At 46.4% G+C, this 19276-nt stretch overlaps 3 protein-coding genes across 5 annotated transcripts; 2 read left to right on the top strand and 1 right to left on the bottom strand.

Annotated features, from left to right (window-relative positions):
- The first annotated feature begins 71 nt into the window (after nucleotides 1–71).
- Nucleotides 72–8771, top strand: pdzph1 (PDZ and pleckstrin homology domains 1). Of its 2 annotated transcripts, none has more exons than XM_035141479.2 (13): nucleotides 72–172; nucleotides 1172–1254; nucleotides 1992–3920; nucleotides 4340–4513; nucleotides 4739–4900; nucleotides 5043–5144; nucleotides 5575–5685; nucleotides 5917–6095; nucleotides 6178–6335; nucleotides 6947–6989; nucleotides 7101–7287; nucleotides 7409–7544; nucleotides 8165–8771. In XM_035141479.2, the coding sequence occupies exons 2-13, from the start codon at nucleotides 1194–1196 to the stop codon at nucleotides 8262–8264; spliced, it is 3342 nt and encodes a 1113-aa protein (XP_034997370.2). In that variant the 5' UTR covers nucleotides 72–172; nucleotides 1172–1193; the 3' UTR covers nucleotides 8265–8771. The 2 variants fall into 2 exon arrangements, with proteins under 2 accessions (XP_034997370.2, XP_034997371.2); XM_035141480.2 differs by having other exon boundaries at nucleotides 97–172; nucleotides 2962–3920.
- Nucleotides 8772–9455: 684 nt separating this feature from the next.
- Nucleotides 9456–13826, bottom strand: macir (macrophage immunometabolism regulator). Of its 2 annotated transcripts, XR_007034988.1 has the most exons (3): nucleotides 13734–13826; nucleotides 11568–12275; nucleotides 9456–10218 (listed from the first exon to the last, which is right to left on the bottom strand). XR_007034988.1 is itself a non-coding variant. In XM_047344519.1 (2 exons), exon 2 carries the CDS (start codon nucleotides 12270–12272, stop codon nucleotides 11619–11621), a length of 654 nt encoding a protein of 217 aa, XP_047200475.1. In that variant the 5' UTR covers nucleotides 12273–12275; nucleotides 13734–13826; the 3' UTR covers nucleotides 9456–11618. The 2 variants fall into 2 exon arrangements, 1 of the variants encoding a protein (XP_047200475.1); XM_047344519.1 differs by having other exon boundaries at nucleotides 9456–12275.
- Nucleotides 13827–14454: 628 nt separating this feature from the next.
- On the top strand, nucleotides 14455–19212 carry skp2 (S-phase kinase-associated protein 2, E3 ubiquitin protein ligase). Its single transcript, XM_035141508.2, has 10 exons — nucleotides 14455–14602; nucleotides 15125–15369; nucleotides 15511–15622; nucleotides 16297–16440; nucleotides 16816–16950; nucleotides 17250–17348; nucleotides 17431–17558; nucleotides 17741–17792; nucleotides 18280–18387; nucleotides 18462–19212. Exons 1-10 carry the CDS (start codon nucleotides 14589–14591, stop codon nucleotides 18682–18684), a joined length of 1260 nt encoding a protein of 419 aa, XP_034997399.2. The 5' UTR covers nucleotides 14455–14588; the 3' UTR covers nucleotides 18685–19212.
- The last annotated feature ends 64 nt before the right edge of the window (nucleotides 19213–19276 follow it).

Consider the following 19276-nt stretch of genomic DNA (forward strand, 5'->3'; position numbering starts at 1 on the left):
CGTCGCCATGGTGACTGAGTGAACGGGATGACATCACCAGTGGCTGATGGGATTAATGGTAATAAGCTGCTTTATGTTGAGAATAGAATCAATAAGAAGTGGAGCAGACGGCGTGGAGCCGCAGCAGCTGATCAGTCGACCTCGTTCTCTCCTGACGCACGTTTCACAAAAGGTACGTTTTCCTCTTTCTGTGTGTACGAATATTATTCAGCTTTTTAACATGTCAACAACATGTCAACAACATGTCAACAACAGTACATTAGTATGTAACCTGTCACCGGACTGATTTGTTCTCAATGTTTTTATTATTAAGAAGCAAATCAGAGAAATGTGAACTTCCTTGTGTTTTGGAAATCATTTGGGTTTTTTAATGAAAAGCATTAATGTAATTTTTGTAAATATTGTAATTATTTACGGTTTGTTTTGAAGGTCTCTCCGTAGTTTTGTTAAGTTTTGATGTTGTGGTGATAAATACAGAGATTTAAAGATTCTGTGTTTACGTCTGTGTGAGAATTTAACGTCAGTAGTTCTAATGTTCGTGTCGTCGTCGTTACTGTTGACGAACGTAGACGTGATGGTTTTACTCCGATATTTTAGTTTCTTGGTAGAAAATCTAACGTCCAAATAAAAGATGAGAAAAAAACAACTGGTGTTCATTTGATCATCAGGAAACTTCTGCATGTTCTTTCATGTTCCTTCATGGTCCCTCATGTTCCCTCATGTTCTCTCATGGTCCTCATGTTCCCCCATGTCGCTGTCCTCAGTCCTCATGTTCCCTCATGTTCCTCATGTTCCTTCATGTTCCCTCATGTTCCCTCATGTTCCCTCATGTTCTTCAAGGTCATCCTCATGTTCCTTCATGTTCCCTCATGATCCCTCATGTTCCCTCATGTTCCCTCATGTTCCCTCATGTTCCCTCATGTTCCTTCATGTTCCTCATGATCCCTCATGTTCCCTCATGGTCCCTCATGTTCTCTCTAGTCCTCATGATCCTATGTTCCTCATGTTCTGTTCCTCATGTTCTCTCATGATCCCTCATGTTCCCTCATGTTCCCTCATGTTCTCTCATGATCCCTCATGTTCTCTCATGATCCCTCATGTTCCCTTTCTTCCCTTGAGACTCACTCTTTGTGCAGTTTGACAGTTCATGTTTATCTTCTGGTTCTGTCAGGTGACGTGAGGCCGATGTGAGGATGAGTAAGAGAGGGAGGAGGAGGAGCAGCCGGAGGAGGAAGAGCTCCAGCAGCAGCAAACGTGAGTCGCAGCTTTGCTCGTCGTGTGAGCTGAAGTTAATCCTGAGCTTAACTGAGTCACATTTTCCAAACCTGCTCGAGGGTTCCTCAGACCAGCAGAGTCTGAACCAGGGCCTTTATAACGTATTAGATTGTATTAGGTCCAAATACAGACTCTAATTCAAATGAATGAACTTGTCTTCTGTGTGATGACCAGCAGGGGGCGACTCCTCTGGTAGTTTCTATAGAAGTCTATAGAAAGTGACTTCTCACTTTATAACGTCAGTAAACATTCAGGAGTTTCTGTCTCAGTCTCTAGTTTCAAGTCTTCTTCAAACAGCTGATGTTCATTTTGTGAATTATGATCATTTAGAGTCAAACAGACCATAAAGCACCAGATGTGTTGGGGGGGGGATACCACAGAGTGATTGACAGCTAGTACTGTCCAATGGGTGCAGGTGGCAGGTGTGGGTGGGCGTGTCCTCGAGCTTTCAGTCTGGCTCCACCCCCGCTCCTCCAAATATGGTTACTTCTATTTTTCAAAAACTAAGATGGCGCTGAACAAAATGTCAAACTGAGGCTTCAGATCCGCAGCTCACAAACCGACGGGTGACGTCACGGTGATGTTTGAAACTTCAGAAGTGTCACGCTGCCGTCGATCAGGAGAGGGTTAGGATCCGGTCATGTGGTCGGAGGCTGCAGCCGTTTTCAAGTCTTCTTGAATTCAACATGTTTAACACAGTTTGTTGTTTCCTGCAGAGAGCGTCTCACCGTACATCTTTCACAAGCAGAACAAAAGCAACAGCGTCAGCTTCAAAGACGACGTCTTTGAAAAAGGTGAAACCGACTCGTTCCTCAGGGAAAACGTTCCGTCTGCGTCTGAAGATGAAGAAAAATACCACAATTCTCCTCCAAAGGAGAAAAGGTTCAAACAAGATCATCACCTGAGTTCAAATCAAAGGAGCATTTATACCAAAACGACCGAGGACAAAGAGAAAGGAGTGAAGATCGTGACGTCTGTGTCCGTCAGCGACCTGGAAGATTCACCCCTCATCACGTTTCAGCAGTTACACCAACCCCTGTCTGAAAGTCCAACGCACTCCTCAACGCCAGTGACCAACATCATGAGAATCAACTGCAGCGGGTCCCAGGTCAAACTGGAAATTCAAGAAATTCTGCAGCTCAACACATCCGGCACCAAGACCACGTTTGTTTTTACGAATGACAAGAGGGACGTCGCTGAGACGAGCAGACGTGAGGAGACGTGGACTCCGAACAACAAAGCAGATAAAAACTACAGGTTTACTTTTGGCAGCTCGAGCAACAACACGGAGGAAGTTAGTGGTTCAAACTCCAAAATATGGGACGACTCAAGCTGCTGTCGATGCTGCGTCGGTCACAAACCAGACAAACCAACAGACTGTTGGTCAGTAAATCCTCCATCGAGTCCGCCGCTCCACGTCACAGCTCAGGAGAAGAGGCAGCGGTTTCACAAAAGCATGGATGCGTTCTGGGACATTCCTCCACCGCAGGAGTTTGCAGACGTTAAATACAACCCTCTGGACGACCTGACGCTCCGGCTGCAGTCCTGTGGGATCAGAACCCAGAGTCCTGCCCACCACCACCTGGGAGAGTCCGGCCTGGCACATCCAGCACCTTCTTTTGATCAGTTTTCAGATTCTGATAATTACGAGCCCATGTTCATGAGACCGTCTCTGTCCACCAACAGGTCCAGCTTCACCAAAGACTTCATCAGCTCCCAGAAGAGAAAATCCTGGATCAGAAACAACAGCATCGCCACCGTCCAACACAGAGCGTGTCCCTTACCACAGAAGAGGCGGCAGACGTTTCCTGGGACGTCAGAAGCTGTGGAGTTGATGCAGGACGATCTGCTGCTGCCCTACACCGAGTCGTTCTCCTCGTTGATCATGTGCTCGCGTCCTGTCCAATCAGAGGAGCTGGGGACGAGTCACCACGGCAACGACAAGGTCCCTGCATTTGGAATTGGAAATGATGGTTCTTCTAAACAAAGCAGCCATGAGGAGAAGCCACCACGGCTCAGTCCGTTCTGTTTGACGAGCTCTGAAGAAAATGCTGATGACGTGTTCGGTGTCGCTGGAGGACGAGGACACGGTGATGAAGACACGAGACAGGACTTCAAACAGAGCGTCTGCACAGACCGAGACAGTCTGGACACTGATGACTGTGACTGTAAAGTCGATCAAACTGAAGTCGCAGACAGTGGATTCGATCAGGACGTAGAATTTCCCGACTCAGAGAAGCTCTGTCAAAAAGCTCTTTCTATCCAGGTCATCCCTCCGTCCCGCAGCGGCTCAGAGGAACAGGTGCTGCAGATTCATCCCGTCAAGCTGGAGAATCAAGAGGACTCAGTGTCATCTTCACATTCGTCCTCAGTCACGACTCTGAGTGTCGGTGCACTACAGCAAAGATTCCTGCAGATGGACCTGAAGTCTTCACAGAGTGGGACGGACTCTAAACCAGCTGCTGAAGAAACAGGAAACACCTCCACGTGTCTGTCGCTGACGTCCGAGGAGACGAAAGATCTGCAGCAGGACGCAGGACGAAGAGGAACCGAGGACAAAGCTGCTTCCTGTCCTGACGCAGAAATCTACGCCAAGGAGCAGCTGGGTAAAACCTACAAGGCCGAGAGACACAGGGTGTCCAGATGTGAGTCAAATTAAATGAGACATATTCTGTTCATCTTCAGGTTGATGATTTAATCAGTGTTGATACTGTCAAATGTTTTCATGCTCTAATGTTCAGAATCCCTTTCTTCAGACTGTCCCTCGCTGCAGCTCCTCTGTTCAGCCTCTGTCTCAAACACATGCTTTTAGCTCCTGTCCCTTTAAGACCCTCCTCCTGATGAAGTCTGCTCTGATTGGTCCGCTCTCACTTCACCTGGGTCACATTCGATCTCAGAATGTTTTGCCTCAGTTTCCGTGTCGAACGCATGTTTCCTCTAAACGTGTCAGAGCTGTACGACACATTAGAGGAAACAAACACTGAAAACACGTCATATGTTCTTTAATATTTGTCAACTGCTGAATTCAGGTTCACATGAAACTCATGTTCATCTTTATTTGCAGGTTCCATAGACGCCAAAGAGCATCTGAGGCCTGTGATGCACAAGGAGGCCGAGGGCGGCGGCGGCGGCGGCGGCGGCGACCACTGGGCCAAGAGACGAAAGCTCTTTAAAGATAGTAAACAGTGGAGCTCCGCTGGAGGAAGCTCCATCACCAGTGATCTCACAGAGGAATCAGGTGACTCATATACACAGGATGCTGCCACCTGATTGGACGATAAGCTCATCGATGACCTCAGACCGTTGGTTTAACACCACGTCTTAAAAGACCTGAAAACACAAACAGGATTTGTATTGAACCAAATCACAACATACATGATCTCCAGGAACTTTACATATATATAATATTATAGTTCAACCAAAGCTAATCAGAATCTTTATGTTCTGTACTTTTACTTTCTAGTATCTGAGGACACTCGCTCTATGGACATGACGACTCGAGACAATGAGGACGGAGGTTTTTATATGGAGACGTTCCACTCGTCAGCGTGGATTTACCAAGGAGACCACGTGGATTCGGGAATTATTCCTCCGAGCCTCAACACCAGAACTCGAGCAGTTTCAAGTGAGCTGGAGAAAAATAACTTTTACTCACCTGTGATCACAGAGAAGATTCATTTAGTATTAAAACTCTTCAATGGAAAATCAACTCATGGAATAAATACAACCCTGCACATTGAAGTGAATAAACACTTGTTGTCTTTCAGTTCGAGAGCGGACGGTCAGGATCAGTAAAGGAACAGGAGAGTATCCCTGGGGCTTTCGGATTCAGTTCTCTAAACCCATCGTGGTCACGGAGGTCGACACGAGTAAGTGAACTTTCACCGTCTCATCTTAAAGCAGCACACCGGCAGCAGCGCCCCCTACGGCCACGTGTGGGGATTCATTCTGGTGGCCGCCCACAGTCTTTATTCTAATATCTAATATTTTGTTCTCGAAGCATTTTAGTTTTTTTGTTTGTCTGATGAGTCGGAGTCATTTGGAAAGTGACGTCTCTATAAAGACAATTTCAGATTTAAAATAATTTCCACTAAATGGTGACAGTGAAGCTTCCAGACATTGTCCTGCTGCTTTCTCACATGGACTCACTCCGACATGTTACACACATTTTACAAGAGACACTGACTCAGACATTTGTTCTTACACAGAACCTGCAGAACATGTGAGGAACATGTGAGGAACATGTGAGGAACATGTGAGGAAACTTCAGCTCATGACAACAGTTTTCTTTGGTTTCAGACGGAGCCGCTGAAGAAGCCGGTCTGATGGTCGGAGATTTCGTCCTCGCTGTGAACGGGACGGATGTCACCAGCATCCCTCACTCGGAGGCGGCTGATTTGGCGCGACAAGGTGGGCCGTGTTCACACCTGGTGACGTCACCTCTGACAGTAGAAACATGTAAACTGTCGAGATGGCTGCGTTTCTACCCTGAGAGATTTTGGCTTCATTTCTGGACATTCGGAGGAAGTGGGGACGTCCATTTTATTTACAGTCTCTGTTTTAGACGTCTTAATGTGGAAAAAGTTTTTAAATCTGAATATTGAGTGAACAGATGTTAATGTAACATTGTTAATGTTTTAGGTCCAGATGTTCTCACACTGACCATCGGGTCAGACATCGCTTGTGCTCCTAACACCCCCCGGCCGGGGTGTCGGGGTTACCTTCACAAACGCACCCAGTCTGGTCTGATTAAAGGCTGGAGGAAGAGGTGGTTCGTTCTCTCACATGACTCCTGTCTTTACTACTACCGGCACAAACGGGTGAGCGGCGAGCAGGCGTCACCATCCGGCTCTCTACTTCCTGTAAAAAACACCTTGTGATGTAACTTCCTGTTGTCCACAGGATGAAGGAAAGAGACGAGCTCTGTCAGCGGTGAAGCTCGAGGGAGCCGAGGTCGGACAAGACGTTTCTCTGGGAAAACCCTTTGTGTTCAAATGTCGCCCCCTGTCTGTGAATCGAGTTTTCTTCTTCTGTGCTACGTCCAACCAGGAGATGAAAAGGTCAAACGCTCCAAACCGAAATATCTCTCCCACGTAGAGTCGCTGAGATCAGCTGACGAATGATTTCAATCTTTCAAATCCTTTGTTTTTATCCTTTTTGCAACATCTTTATTTCTTCCATTGTTTTATCATCGCACCAGCGACCCCCAGTGGCAGGAGGCTTCATGTTTTCAGGTCGGCTTGTGAACACGATATCTCAACAACAACTTGAGGGTCAAAGGTCACAGTGACCTCATGAACCTGCTCTGAGGTGTTTTCAGTTCATTTCGTTTGAATCTCTGTTTTCACAGTTTTCTCTCGTACAAGACGCTGAAGTAACGACTCTTTAATAACTTTCATCTCTTTGAAGGCGTCGCCTTCGGTTCTGGGAAGTTTTCACAGGAATTTTGTCATTAAACGAAAATAAAGTCCAGTGAAGTCGCAGCTCTAGTTTTTATTAAGAATCCCTCCATGTGTTTGTTTTAAACAGCGGAGTAGAAATGTTTAACATCGATAATCATCTGTAAAAACTGATAAACTGATTCTCAGGGAAAAGCCTGAAGGTTCATTCCTGCAGAAAATGTGTGAACTGTTTTAAACTTGTCATGTTAAATCTGTCTGTATGACTTCAGGTGGCTGGAAGCGATGGAGCGAGCGATTCATCCTATTGCACAGGTAACTTGATGTTACATTAAGAAGCTGCATGTTGTTGTGATATTTATCTCAGAGTCGTATTCACTCTCAGTTAGAAAATAAATAAAGACGAGGACTTGTCTCACGTTGTAGAACCACGTGTGGGTGGACGTCACCAGACACAACTCCAGTCTGCCCCCGCTGGCCATGAAGAACCCGGAGTGTCTCGGTTTGCTTCATAAAATGGACAAGAACAAAGACGTGTGGGCTCAACACTACTGCATCCTGAAGGACGGATGTCTCTACCTGTACAGCGGCATCCGAGCGACTCATGCCCACGGTACAGAGACATGTCTCACTCTGTTCTAACTCTAAGATGAGAGGCACTTTGTCCTCACTGATGAATCTGGTGAATGTTGTGTGTATTTAATGGATCAGCTCACATCGTCCTCTGTCCTCAGGTGGCATCTACCTGCAGGGCTACACGGTTCGAGAGCAGCCGTACGGATCCAAGAAATCCACCATTGAGCTGAAACCTCCGTCTGAAGAGTTCAAGACGTTTCACCTCTGTTCCGAACATCCCAACGAGAACAAACGGTGAGGAGATCATGTGACTTTTACTAAGAGGCTGCAGGAAAAGTTCCAGAAAATGTCCAATGTTCTCACAGACAGAACCTCCAGAACATGTGAGGAACATGTGAGGAACATGTGAGGAACATGTGAGGCACATGTCAGGCACATGTCAGGAACATGTCAGGAACATGTCAAGAACATGTCAGGCACATGTCAGGCACATGTCAGGAACACGTCAGGCACATGTCAGGCACATGTCAGGAACACGTCAGGCACATGTCAGGCACATGTCAGGCACACGTCAGGAACACGTCAGGCACATGTCAGGCACATGTCAGGCACATGTCAGGAACATGTCAGGAACACGTCAGGAACACGTCAGGAACACGTCAGGCACATGTCAGGAACACGTCAGGCACATGTCAGGCACATGTCAGGCACATGTCAGGAACACGTCAGGCACATGTCAGGCACATGTCAGGAACACGTCAGGCACACGTCAGGAACATGTCAGGCACATGTCAGGATCACGTGTGGAACATGTCAGGCACATGTCAGGCACATGTCAGGAACACGTCAGGAACACGTCAGTGGTTCAGTTCTAAAAAGAGCTCATGTTTATTAATGTGTGATTTTCTTTCCAGATGGATCCTTGCGATCAAAGCTTCGGTGAAGAAGTGGCTGCTGTTACATCAGGCTCTTCAGGATTCCATGAACCGCCCAGCAGAGGAAACCAGGATGTGAGAACAGGGACCAGGTCTGGACTCACAGGACCTGGACAGGTTCAACCTGCTGTTCATGGGTCAGGTTCTGCTGCTGCAGAGATTCAGACGTCACGTAGTCGTGTCCATTTGCCTCCTCGGTGAACGTGAGAAAAGAAGATGCTTTATATTTTGCACTTTAGTTTTCTGTTCCACTTTAATTTGGAGGATTGCTCTTTTTCAGACTTTATCTTATAACCTTATGTTATGTACATTTTCATTTCCTTTTTACTTACATGTATATTTGCCATCGTGTCTTCTTCTTTTCCATGTTTCCTTTCTGAAATGATCCGTCTCTTTTTCTTTATTCCTCTTGTTCTATCACTTTATTTAACCAGTCACAGTTTGTTTTATACTGATTCTGTATTCATGTGTTTTTCTGCTGAACTGTAAACTCACACGAGAACACAAGCTTTTGATACTGTTATTATCTGCTGTCGAACAAATACAGTTATCAAAGTGTGTTAGTCAAATAAATTCTACAATCAAATCCTCAGTCTTAAATATATTCATCCATCTTCCTCCACGTATCTGAGGTCAGCAGGTTCATCAGCATCTTCCACTTCCTGGTGACGTGTTGCTCCTCCTCCTGGTTCATCCCCAGGCCTGATGGGACATGTCGTCCCTTCAGTGAGTTCTGGGTCCACCTCCGTCCTTAAATATCTTTCATTGGGGCGCCGCCATCTTGCGCTGTTAAGGTCATTTGCAGTCGGTCTGTTCAGTTGTGATCGTGGAGCGGAGCCGTGGTATCGAGGTCCAGTGAAGGGACCAATCCGGAGTCAGTCTCAGCTGTCAATCATGACGTCTCTGCCTGTTTTCACATCATCAAATAACTAATTCAAACCAAGAGATAAGAACGACCTGAAATGACAGAAACCATCTTTGACAAACATTTATTTGAGTTTGATTTTGTTCCATGTCCCATCTGCTAACATGGAGGAGGTTTATGATTATACTGCAGAGAGACACCAGGGGGCGATCAAAATACTTTGGCTTCACACGTGGCAGCCGTCATGTCGTCCATCTTTATTAAGTCTGTGGATTACAGACAGAATGAAGTATGAACAGATCAATAACTAAATGTTCTATGGATGAACTGATCCATGTGATGCACTCATGTTAATTATCATCACTTTTAATGTCAAACTTCATATAAAGTCCAAGTGGATGAAGATGTGTTTGAAAGAAGCTTTAATGGTCTTAACAGTCATTGGTTAACATCAAGCGTACAAGTTGAGTTTGGCTTCAGGAATCGATAGAAGTGCATAAGAGTGAGTTTACAAACAGGAGTGAAACAGTGAGTTCAGCCCCGAAGCTTCAACGGGTCTGAAACCCAAAGAACTGATGAATGGGTTCAACGTTTAAATTAGGACTGAATTCAGTGCCAGATTTAGATTTATATGGGAAACACAGACCGCAGAAGAAGCTTGTTGTAATTTAATGAATCAGAATAAATAGAAAAGATAAGTTGAACACAATCTAAATCGTTCTCATCCTAAAAGCACTGAAACTATTGTTGTAAAACATTTATTTAACGTCTACTTACAGCAGCCGGCCACCAGGGGGCAGACCAGAGGATTTGGTTTTACTGAGCCGTGATGTCGTCCATCTTTATTCAAACACACGTGGATCTGAGCTGAGACAACAAACTGTTCCTGTTGAACTCCAGTCAGCAGTTTTCTATTTTAAATTCTTGACATAGACTTTAGTGTAACAGAGTGAAGCTCAGGGGCTGAACATACTGATCACAGAACTGTAAGTGTGTTCACATGGCTTCTTTATGTACAGTATTGCAGCGTTGACTGTGAACACCCAGCTGGTGGCGCGTGGGGATGAGATCAAGGTGCACTGACGTTTCCAGTCGACGTCCAACAGTGCAATCAGGTGCAGAAACTGGTTTTCTGCTGTAGAGGCATCGGGAACACATCAGTTACCAGCTGTAAGGGGAACACACACACTCAGTAAAAAGACAAGGTAAAAAACCAGAGATCATGGTTCTGTAAAGCCGACATGTTTCCAACCAGCCAATAAACAGGAGCAGAAAAAGACTGAAGTGATACTCCGGGGGGAGAGGAGGCAATCGCCATGGTAACTAGCCTCCATGCTCTGTGACTCAAGGTCGAACTTAAAGCATCACTATGTGACTGAGACCGATCAACAGCGCCCTCTGCAGCCACACGCTGGTGCTGGTTCATTCGGTTGGTTTTGAAACAATCTTCAACATGTAGACTTCATTTCAAAGGACGTAAACGGCCGGCGCTCTACATGGACGCAGGACGCACGGGGCGGCCATGATGCGTAAGGGAGAGTATCTCTGACGACACGTCATCGCTGACAGTGAGTTCAGGGTCTGATTCCGATTTAAAGTCACAATATGTAACTATCGAACTCAACAGCGGTTAATGCCATCGACAAGCATTTCACGTGTGGCCGTGACACGACCGCGCCTCCACTGACCGGCTGTAAGAGACAAAGGGAAAAACCCACGGCCGTCTTTTTGTGATCAAATATTAAATTCAGTCTCAGAAGACGGATTCTCTCGCCCACGTTCGGAGCGTAACATGGACGCGTGGTCCAAGGAGCCGATGACGTAATATAACATTATCTCTAACACTTGTCTCATGCTATCAGGTGAAGTCGAAGAAAGCAGAGACTGCCATACATTTAACAAATGAAGGAACCACTGGAACATGTGGACAGAGGGAATAATTATAGTAATTATAAATGTCATGTATTAGTATTCGGATACTTTAATAACCTCACCTTTACTAAACAGATTTAAATGGAGCATCACTTAGTTTTTTTCCACTTGCCAATTTGATGACGAATATAAAGTTTGAAATCACACTGATATTAACCAACAGCATAAAAGAGCAATAAATAAATAAGCAACATACTAAAATGATCATCCTGCTAAAGTCACACTCGTCTGCAGAAACAGAAAATCACAGAACCTCCATCAACACGAGTCGTCAGAGAGACGCTCTGATTGGCCTGAACGGTGCAGTTTAAAGCTGATCCTGTGTGATATGTGCTTTTCTCAGCCGAGTGCGTCACCGACCACAAACACACAACACTGTCAATAAATAGGTTCACTAGTTATTGCTAAGTTTATATGATTCACATTTTTTAAACCTCATTACAATGTGAGGACTAATTGGAGGATTTTCTTCACGACGTTATGTGTACAAGGTAAAATCCCCAGTTAATAATATAACAAGATTATCAGACTTCTTAAAGAACTGTTAGTAATCGGAGTACAAACAAGCCGAGCTGGAAATAGCACCTAAAACCCTGCAGGGCGGAGGACGCCTGAAAAAAAGCCTCCGCTGTGCTTTCATGTCTTGTTCCGGGTGAACACGCGCTCCCCTCGCAGGGTGAGGTGCTGCAGCTGGTACTGCAACACCTCCGTGTCCGAGGACTCTTTGATACTGATCTTGTCCAGGTTGAGGTAGTCCAGAGACTTGGACTGAGCCCCCGTGCCCTTGAGCAGACACAGAGGTAGTGGAGCGTGCAGACTCCTCCCAGGTTCCCCATGAGCCAGGGACCGGAGGAAGGTGTCGCTCGAGCTGGGCATACGCCTCCGCCTCCGCCCGTTGGCAGCAGGGATGTCGTAGGGTTGATAGTAGCGGCTCTTCCCTTTGAAGATTCGTGCTGACCGGTGGACGCCCAAGTCCCCCGACTTGAGGGCGGTGCTCTTGGTGGGGCTGGTCACAGCTTCCGACACAGAGCCCTTCTCTGGAGCGCCTTCCGACCACTCGTGGGCCAGTTTGAGCAGCTCCTCGCCGGTGGTGAAGCCCACCAGGTAGTTTGAGTCCATGTGCAGGATCTGGTATCCTGCTACCGTTCCTCTGATGGGGGAACATGGCGTGCTGGCGCAGCGAGGTCGCTCTGCCTCTGGCTTTAATGTGGCCTTGATCTCAGCTGCTGGACAAATGGAGACACGGGTCCTGGACACTCCACTGATATCCATTTCCATCTTTACAGACATGTCCTGAGTGAAGAGAGAAACATCATGTGAGTCGCTCATGTGTCAACACTCAGTGACCGTCAGGTACAAGCTGCTCCTAAACGTCCGGGTCCGTCCAGGCTGGACAAAACCTCACGCTCTCTAAACGCACATGTACTTCGATGCTAGGTGCAATCGGAACAACGTCAGTATTTGACCTGTTCACCTTCACTCTCCTTATTCCACAGAACCACAGTTATTCATAACAACAGAATGAATTTCATTTCATCAAGCAGAACATAAAATCTGTTTTTATGCAGATGACACCCTAGCGTCCGAGTGCAACATGCTACATGCAGCGACCTGCAAAACTACAAAACCACCTCTGGTCTGTAGCTACACAATAACAAAGCAGCCTACACGCCCACCTGCACCCATAGGACGGTACTAGCTGTCAATCACTCTGTGGTACCCCCAACACATCCGGTGCTTTATGGTCTGTTTGACTCTAAATGATCATAATTCACTAAATGAACATCAGCTGTTTGAAGAAGACTTGAAACTAGAGACTGAGACAGAAACTCCTGAATGTTTCCTGACGTTATAAAGTGAGAAGTAGAGTCACTTTCTATAGACTTCTATAGAAACTACCAGAGGAGTCGCCCCCTGCTGGTCACTACACAGAACACAGGTTTCAGCTACAGTTATAAACAGTGTGTGACAGTAAATCTCAGTTAATGAAGCAGCTGCTGATGAACTGACTTCCATCTTCTTTAATTCATTTAGCGTCTCTTTCACTGCTGCTGTGGTTTGGTGGAGATTTATATTTTATAAGTATTTAATATTTTAATGTAAAAAAAACATGGAACACAAACAGTGTTTTCTTTGTTTCAGCATCAGATGAACCAGACGAGCGAGCCTCAGACCGGCTGCAGAGACCGAGCCGAGCCGAGCCGAGCCAGAACAGGCCTCACACACACACACGCACACGCACACGCACACACACACACACACACGAGGCGTGATGCTGCGTTTAATGTCGCGGTTCTCGGTGCGGACGAGGGGAAGATGGCTGAGCTACAGGCCCGGACCAGCCTCCCTCTGCCCGGACACACGGACCAGCACCGGGCCTGCTCCCGGTCCACCGGGTTCTCACAGCATTTAAAACACGATGTCAAGATGAGACCGGACTGAGGAGGAGGAGGAGGAGGAGGAGGAGGAAGAGGAGGAGGGGGACGATGATGAAGACAATAAAGAGGATAAAGACAATAAATATAATAACGAGAATAACGAGAATAATGAGAAGAACGAGAAGAACGAGAAGAACGAGAAGAACGACAATAAAGAGAATAAAGAGAATTAAGATGATAAATATATTTAATATAATAAAGAGAATACAGAGAATAAAGATGATAAAGATGATAAATATAAAGATAATAAAGATAATTCTTCATCTTCCATTCAAAACAAGTGGAATAACACAGACGTGATAAATAATCGAACCTGTTTGTTGCGGATGATCCGATGTTCCACCTTCTGCTGTTCGACTCAGACTCCGCCCCCTCACCGGCTTCCGTCAACAGACGCGAAACTACACTTCCGGTCTGAGGCTTTTATTATTAAGAGCTATGTGGTCATCATAACCAGATTTTAATTTATATTAATCTGTTTATAACATAAACAATCAGGTTATAATTTATATTAATCTAGTTATTATATAAATAATACATTTATATGAATCTCGTTATAACAAAATAATTGTATAGAATATAATAAATTGATTCAAAACACACATAATTCATGAGTAAATCATAATATTATAGGAATAATTCCTAATTTAGTGAGAAACTGTATTTAATATTTAATATTGGTAGCAAAATCTTAAAGTTATTGATGAAAGAAAGAAAGATTTTCAAAGTGAAGTATCATCAGTCCATAACTATCAGTCCTCCCATCAGGCTCCGTCTGTATGTACAGTGTCAGTAGAAACCTTTAATATAAGGATTTAAAAATCCTTATTAAACAGTTTATAATAAACATCGTTATATAAACAGTCTATAATAATAATCTTCATATAAACAGTCTATAATAATAATCCTTATATAAACAGTCTATAATAATAATCCTTATATAAACAGTCTATAATAATAATCCTTATATAAACAGTCTATAATAAAAACAGCTGTGAACATAAATATTTTGGGCAATGCCGCTTTAAGAGGATGTGACGTCAGACGCACGACGTGCTGACGCTTCAGTGACGTGGACGCGCAGCGCGCCTTGGTTTAAAGTCCCGGGAACAGAAACCGGCGGAGGAGTCGGTGACACGTTGAGAGACCGGGGACAGAGACCGGGGACATGTCCACAGACAGGTACGGTACCGAGCCACGTCACAGCCGGTTAGCGGGACGGTAAATGAACCGCGAGCGGGAGAAGCTGAGCTCAGAGCGCGTTCCTGTAGGGGAGCTAACAGGAAGCTAACAGGAGGCTAACAGGAAGCTAACACTCTTCATCTTCTTCACCGTCATCACACTCTGTCTGTCTGTCTGTCTGTTTGTTTGTTTGTTTGTTTGTTTGTTTGTTTACTTACTCTCTGCTCGTCCAACCGGAAGCAGCTTTACTCTAATAACACAACTGATCGATGATACCGCGCGTTCATGTGATCCAGGCCTCGGGTCCGAGCCGCGTTCCCGCGCAGTGAACTGAGCCTGCGATCAACACCAGTTCAAATGGAACTTTATTTAAACCTTAGATATGATGAACAAGGAACTGTGTGTGTGTGTGTGTGTGTGTGTGTGTGTGAGAGTGAGAGTTTAGAGTTTGTGCGGGTACACAGTGTGTGTCCTCTCCACAGTTGTCATCCTGAGGTGTTTGATGTGTGTCTTTTTTCCCAGCATGCCTCTGCAGGACCTGCCCTGCCTCAGTCTTCAGGGCTCCATGTTGTGTCAGAGGACGAACAAGCGCAGGTCCAGATGTGGAGTGAGCGAGGGCCTGGATGCAGAGTGCACCCCCACAGAGCTCATCCAGCTGTGCTCCCCCCGACACAAGCTGCAGCGGCTCTGCAGCAAAGATAAAGAGAACGACTGTGGACCCTTCGTCCTGGCTCGGAGGTCGAGGAGGAAGAAGGAGTCTTCTTCAGGTGGGAAACCTCTCTGAGCCCGTTCACACCTGCTGATGACGTCCTGAGATCCGACCATGTTGCATCATAAGCCCTTCTCCTCCTCCTCTGGTGTGGGCGGCGGCAGCAGCAGCTCGTAACCTTTGTCTTTCTCCTCAACAGGAATTTCATGGGACCATTTACCAGACGAGCTGCTTCTCAAGATCCTGCTCTACCTCCCTCTGCAGGAGCTACTCAGGATGTCCACTGTCTGCAAGCGCTGGCACCGATTAGTGTGAGTCTCAGGTTCTGCTCCAGAAGTAATGACCCAAACTGAACTCCAGACACTTTCCTGAAATATTCCAGAGTGACAATGTAAACGTCAGTCATGTTCTGGATCTTCTCCTGCAGCCTCCTAGTAAAATGTGTGTAACATGTCAGAGTGAGTCCATGTGAGGACACAGCAGGACAATGTGTTGAAGCTTCCCAGTGAGCGAGTGGACGTGTTGATGAGGTTTCTAACACGTGACGGACGTGAAACTGGAAGAACACAAACATCTCAGGATGAAGAAGAGGAGCCGTACGTAGAAGACGAAGACGTCCACTTGGAAACACGAGGAGGTTCCAGATCTTCTGGTGCTGAGGGCCGCCGGTGTGGACGAGCTGTAAACAACAACACTGATCTTTCCACAGCAGAGTTTATACGTCATGTCCCGCCTCCTGCTGCTCTACAGGCTCCGCCTCCTGCTGCTCTACAGGCTCCGCCCCTCGCCTGGATGTCCCCACATGTTCCTGTTTGAACGAGTCGGGACCCGACAACCTGCTGCTGCTGCTTCACAGACACTAACTACACAACACGTCCAGACTCTATCTTCCACACATTGTCTCCATGCTGTGTCACTACTGTGTAATTAACCTTCACCTCATATCCGAGTGTTTGACGATGTCCTGCCTGTGTTTGTGACGCAGGTTTGACGAGTCTCTGTGGCACAGCGTGGATCTGGAGGGCTTGACTCACGGGGGAGCGGCTCTGCAACAGGTTCTGAACACCGGCGTCCGCAGGCTGCGCTGCCCTCGCTCCTTCGTGGAAGATCTTCTCTTCACAGCCTCCGGGTGCGTCAGCAGAGAGAGACGCTTGGTCCTGATTTTATTCTGGTCCAACACGTCATGTTTGTTCCTCTGTATTCTTGACATAAGTTGCTACCAACTGAATGTCCTGATTCACGGGTCTTTTAATGCACCGTTGAATACGTTGTTAATAGTTTTATGATGCTGTTAAAAGTTTAATTCCATTAATGCTGCAGCTTCATTTCTGTTTTCAAACATCTTCCTTCTAAGGTCTTTTACGGATCTAGATTACATCTAGATCCGTAAATGTGTGAACCATTTCCCATTTCATCGCCCTCCTCCCGGCTGCTAATGACGTGTTTTAAAGAACGTAGGAGAACCTGGTGTTAACGTCTCCTTCCCGTCTCTTCCCTGGTTCAGCCCGCTGCAGATCGTTCAGTTGGACCTGTCCAGTTCCATCATCCCCACCTCCGCTCTAGAGAGCGTCGTCTGTCAGTGCAGGATGTTGGAGTATCTGAGTCTGGAGGGGCTGCAGCTCTCAGACGCCATCATCAAGTAAGAGTTCCACTAACTCCTCTCAGGCCTTCGCTCCTCGTCAGAGCCCGAGCGGTTCATCGGTTCATTAAACACATTTCACTGTCTGTTTATGTTGCTGATGTGAAAAACACTGCAGAAGAGATGTTTATCTTCTTAATTCAATTTCTCTATATTTGTGTCTTTCTTCTATTCGTAGTTAAAGAAACTCCCTAATAACTGTTTGGTTGCATATCGGGCTCGACTCAGTCATCAGTTCCTCTGTTGTGTTCAGTGAGTTTAAGTCGTGGAGGATTTCTGACGTGGTCTTTGTCTCTCAGCTCTCTGGCGATGAACGTGAACCTGCTGCAGCTCAACCTGAGCGGCTGCTCCGGCTTCTCTGCTGCCGCTCTGGCCAACATGTTCACATCCTGCTGCAGGTCAGCGGCTCGCGCTCCGTGGAAACCCTGATAACACGTCAGCTCTGTTTATTAAAGTCACGTGTTCTTTCCTTCTGCGCAGGATCGAGCAGCTGAACCTCTCGTGGTGTGAATTCACCAGCGACCACGTGAAGAGTGTCGTCAATAACCTGGGCTCCAGTGTCACTCACCTCAACCTCAGTGGTTACAGAGAAAGTCTCTCGCTCGACGGTGAGTGAACAAGTTCAACTACAGAAGAACCACAGGCCCCAGAATGTGAATCAGCCTTTTGACTTGTTGTTGTGTTTCCGTGCAACCTGCTTCCAGCATGTGGCTCACGGGAGGTTGTCATGACGATACTGCAGCAGTGGTCACATTGAGGTCTAACCTCACACTCGTATATTTCTCAACAGATGTGAAGGTTCTGGTGGGGAGATGTCCTCAAATTCAGACTTTAGATTTAAGGTAAGAGCTAAAACCTCCGACTCCACATGCCGCCACCATCTTGTGGTGATGGTGTCATGTGGAGTCTCGTAGTGACCGTGGAGCAGAGCCGTGATATCGAGCTCCTGCTGATTCCTGCGCTCCATAAGTTTGCGAGTTGGGTTTTCATAAGTATCGATACTTCGGTACCATGTGTTTAAAACAATAAAATCTGCATTAATTCACTTTCAATAGAATCAAAGTACCGAAGCAGATCTTTCAACTCGAGGCCTCGTTACAGAAAAGTCCACAGATACTCGACCTGTGTTGTTTTACTGGTCTGGCCACGGCTCCCGTCTCCATCCGTTCCTTGTGTTCATGTTAATAAACCAATAAAATGTTTAACATGTATTCACCGTCTCCTCTGTGGTTTGGTCCTTTAACGCATCACAAGTGGTTGAAGTTCTGGAGCCGTGTTCGTTTGGTGTCTGATTGAAATGACATTAACGTGTCTGAGTCTCTGTTTCAGCGACAGCACTCTGCTGATGGCCGACAGCTTCCCTGTGCTCGCTCAGCTCAAGTATCTGCTGCATCTGTCCCTGAGTCGCTGTTACCACATTCACCTCGCCGCGCTCACGTGAGTCCCCCCCCACTGCCGTCACTGCCGTCACTGAGCCGAGATCCAGAATCTAACCTGTGTCCATCCTGCAGGGACCTGGGGAAGACGTTCCCCCTGCTCGGCCTCCTGGACGTCTTTGGCCTGGTACACGACGGCCACCTGCCGTCTCTGAAGAAAGAGCTGCCGCGCGTCAGCATCAACTCCAGGCCTTTCTCCAGCACCGCCCGGCCCACGCCCAGCAGCAGGCTGGCCGGCTCCCTCAGCGAGCGCACCATGTGGAGCAGCATGTGTCGGCTGAGGTTCAGGGCGCAGTGATCCTGTCCTCTGGGTCAGTTTGACGCAGCAGTATTTCCACACAGGGAGTCCAGCCTGATGTGACGGAGCAGTTTGCCCGACGTTAACGGTGCTAAAGGTCACAGACTGGACCACGGCGCTGAGTGCTGACCACGCCGGCGCAGGGAGAAACGCCTTTATCCAGGAACGTCGAACCCGTTGGTGTTTTAATGAGTTAACAGAAAGTTTTATGAATGTTTGGGACGGTTGAAGCCTCAGACGAGTTCATGTGATGACATCAGGAGAGCGGGTTCATCAGAAGTTTTTTAATGTGAAATGATGTTTGATCTGTGGATTTTCTTAATGGTGCTCACTGTTGTAAAGATGTAGCTGAACTGTTTGTGATCATTCATGTACGTTTCACCCTTCAGGGGATTTTATGATCATCTCATTATGTCAGTGGAGTTTTGCTCCACTTTACCATTTCATTCAAAACTCCTGCAGTGAAATCAATGAAAGTTTTAACTTGTAAACTGTTCATTTAAAGTAAATCACTGAATTACACTAAAACCTTCTCTGTTCTCATAAAACATAAATATCACTGTATTAATAAGTGAATAGAATCACCGCACTG

This window comes from Hippoglossus stenolepis, chromosome 18 (genome assembly GCF_022539355.2).
Source record: "Hippoglossus stenolepis isolate QCI-W04-F060 chromosome 18, HSTE1.2, whole genome shotgun sequence".
Lineage (NCBI taxonomy): Eukaryota > Metazoa > Chordata > Actinopteri > Pleuronectiformes > Pleuronectidae > Hippoglossus > Hippoglossus stenolepis.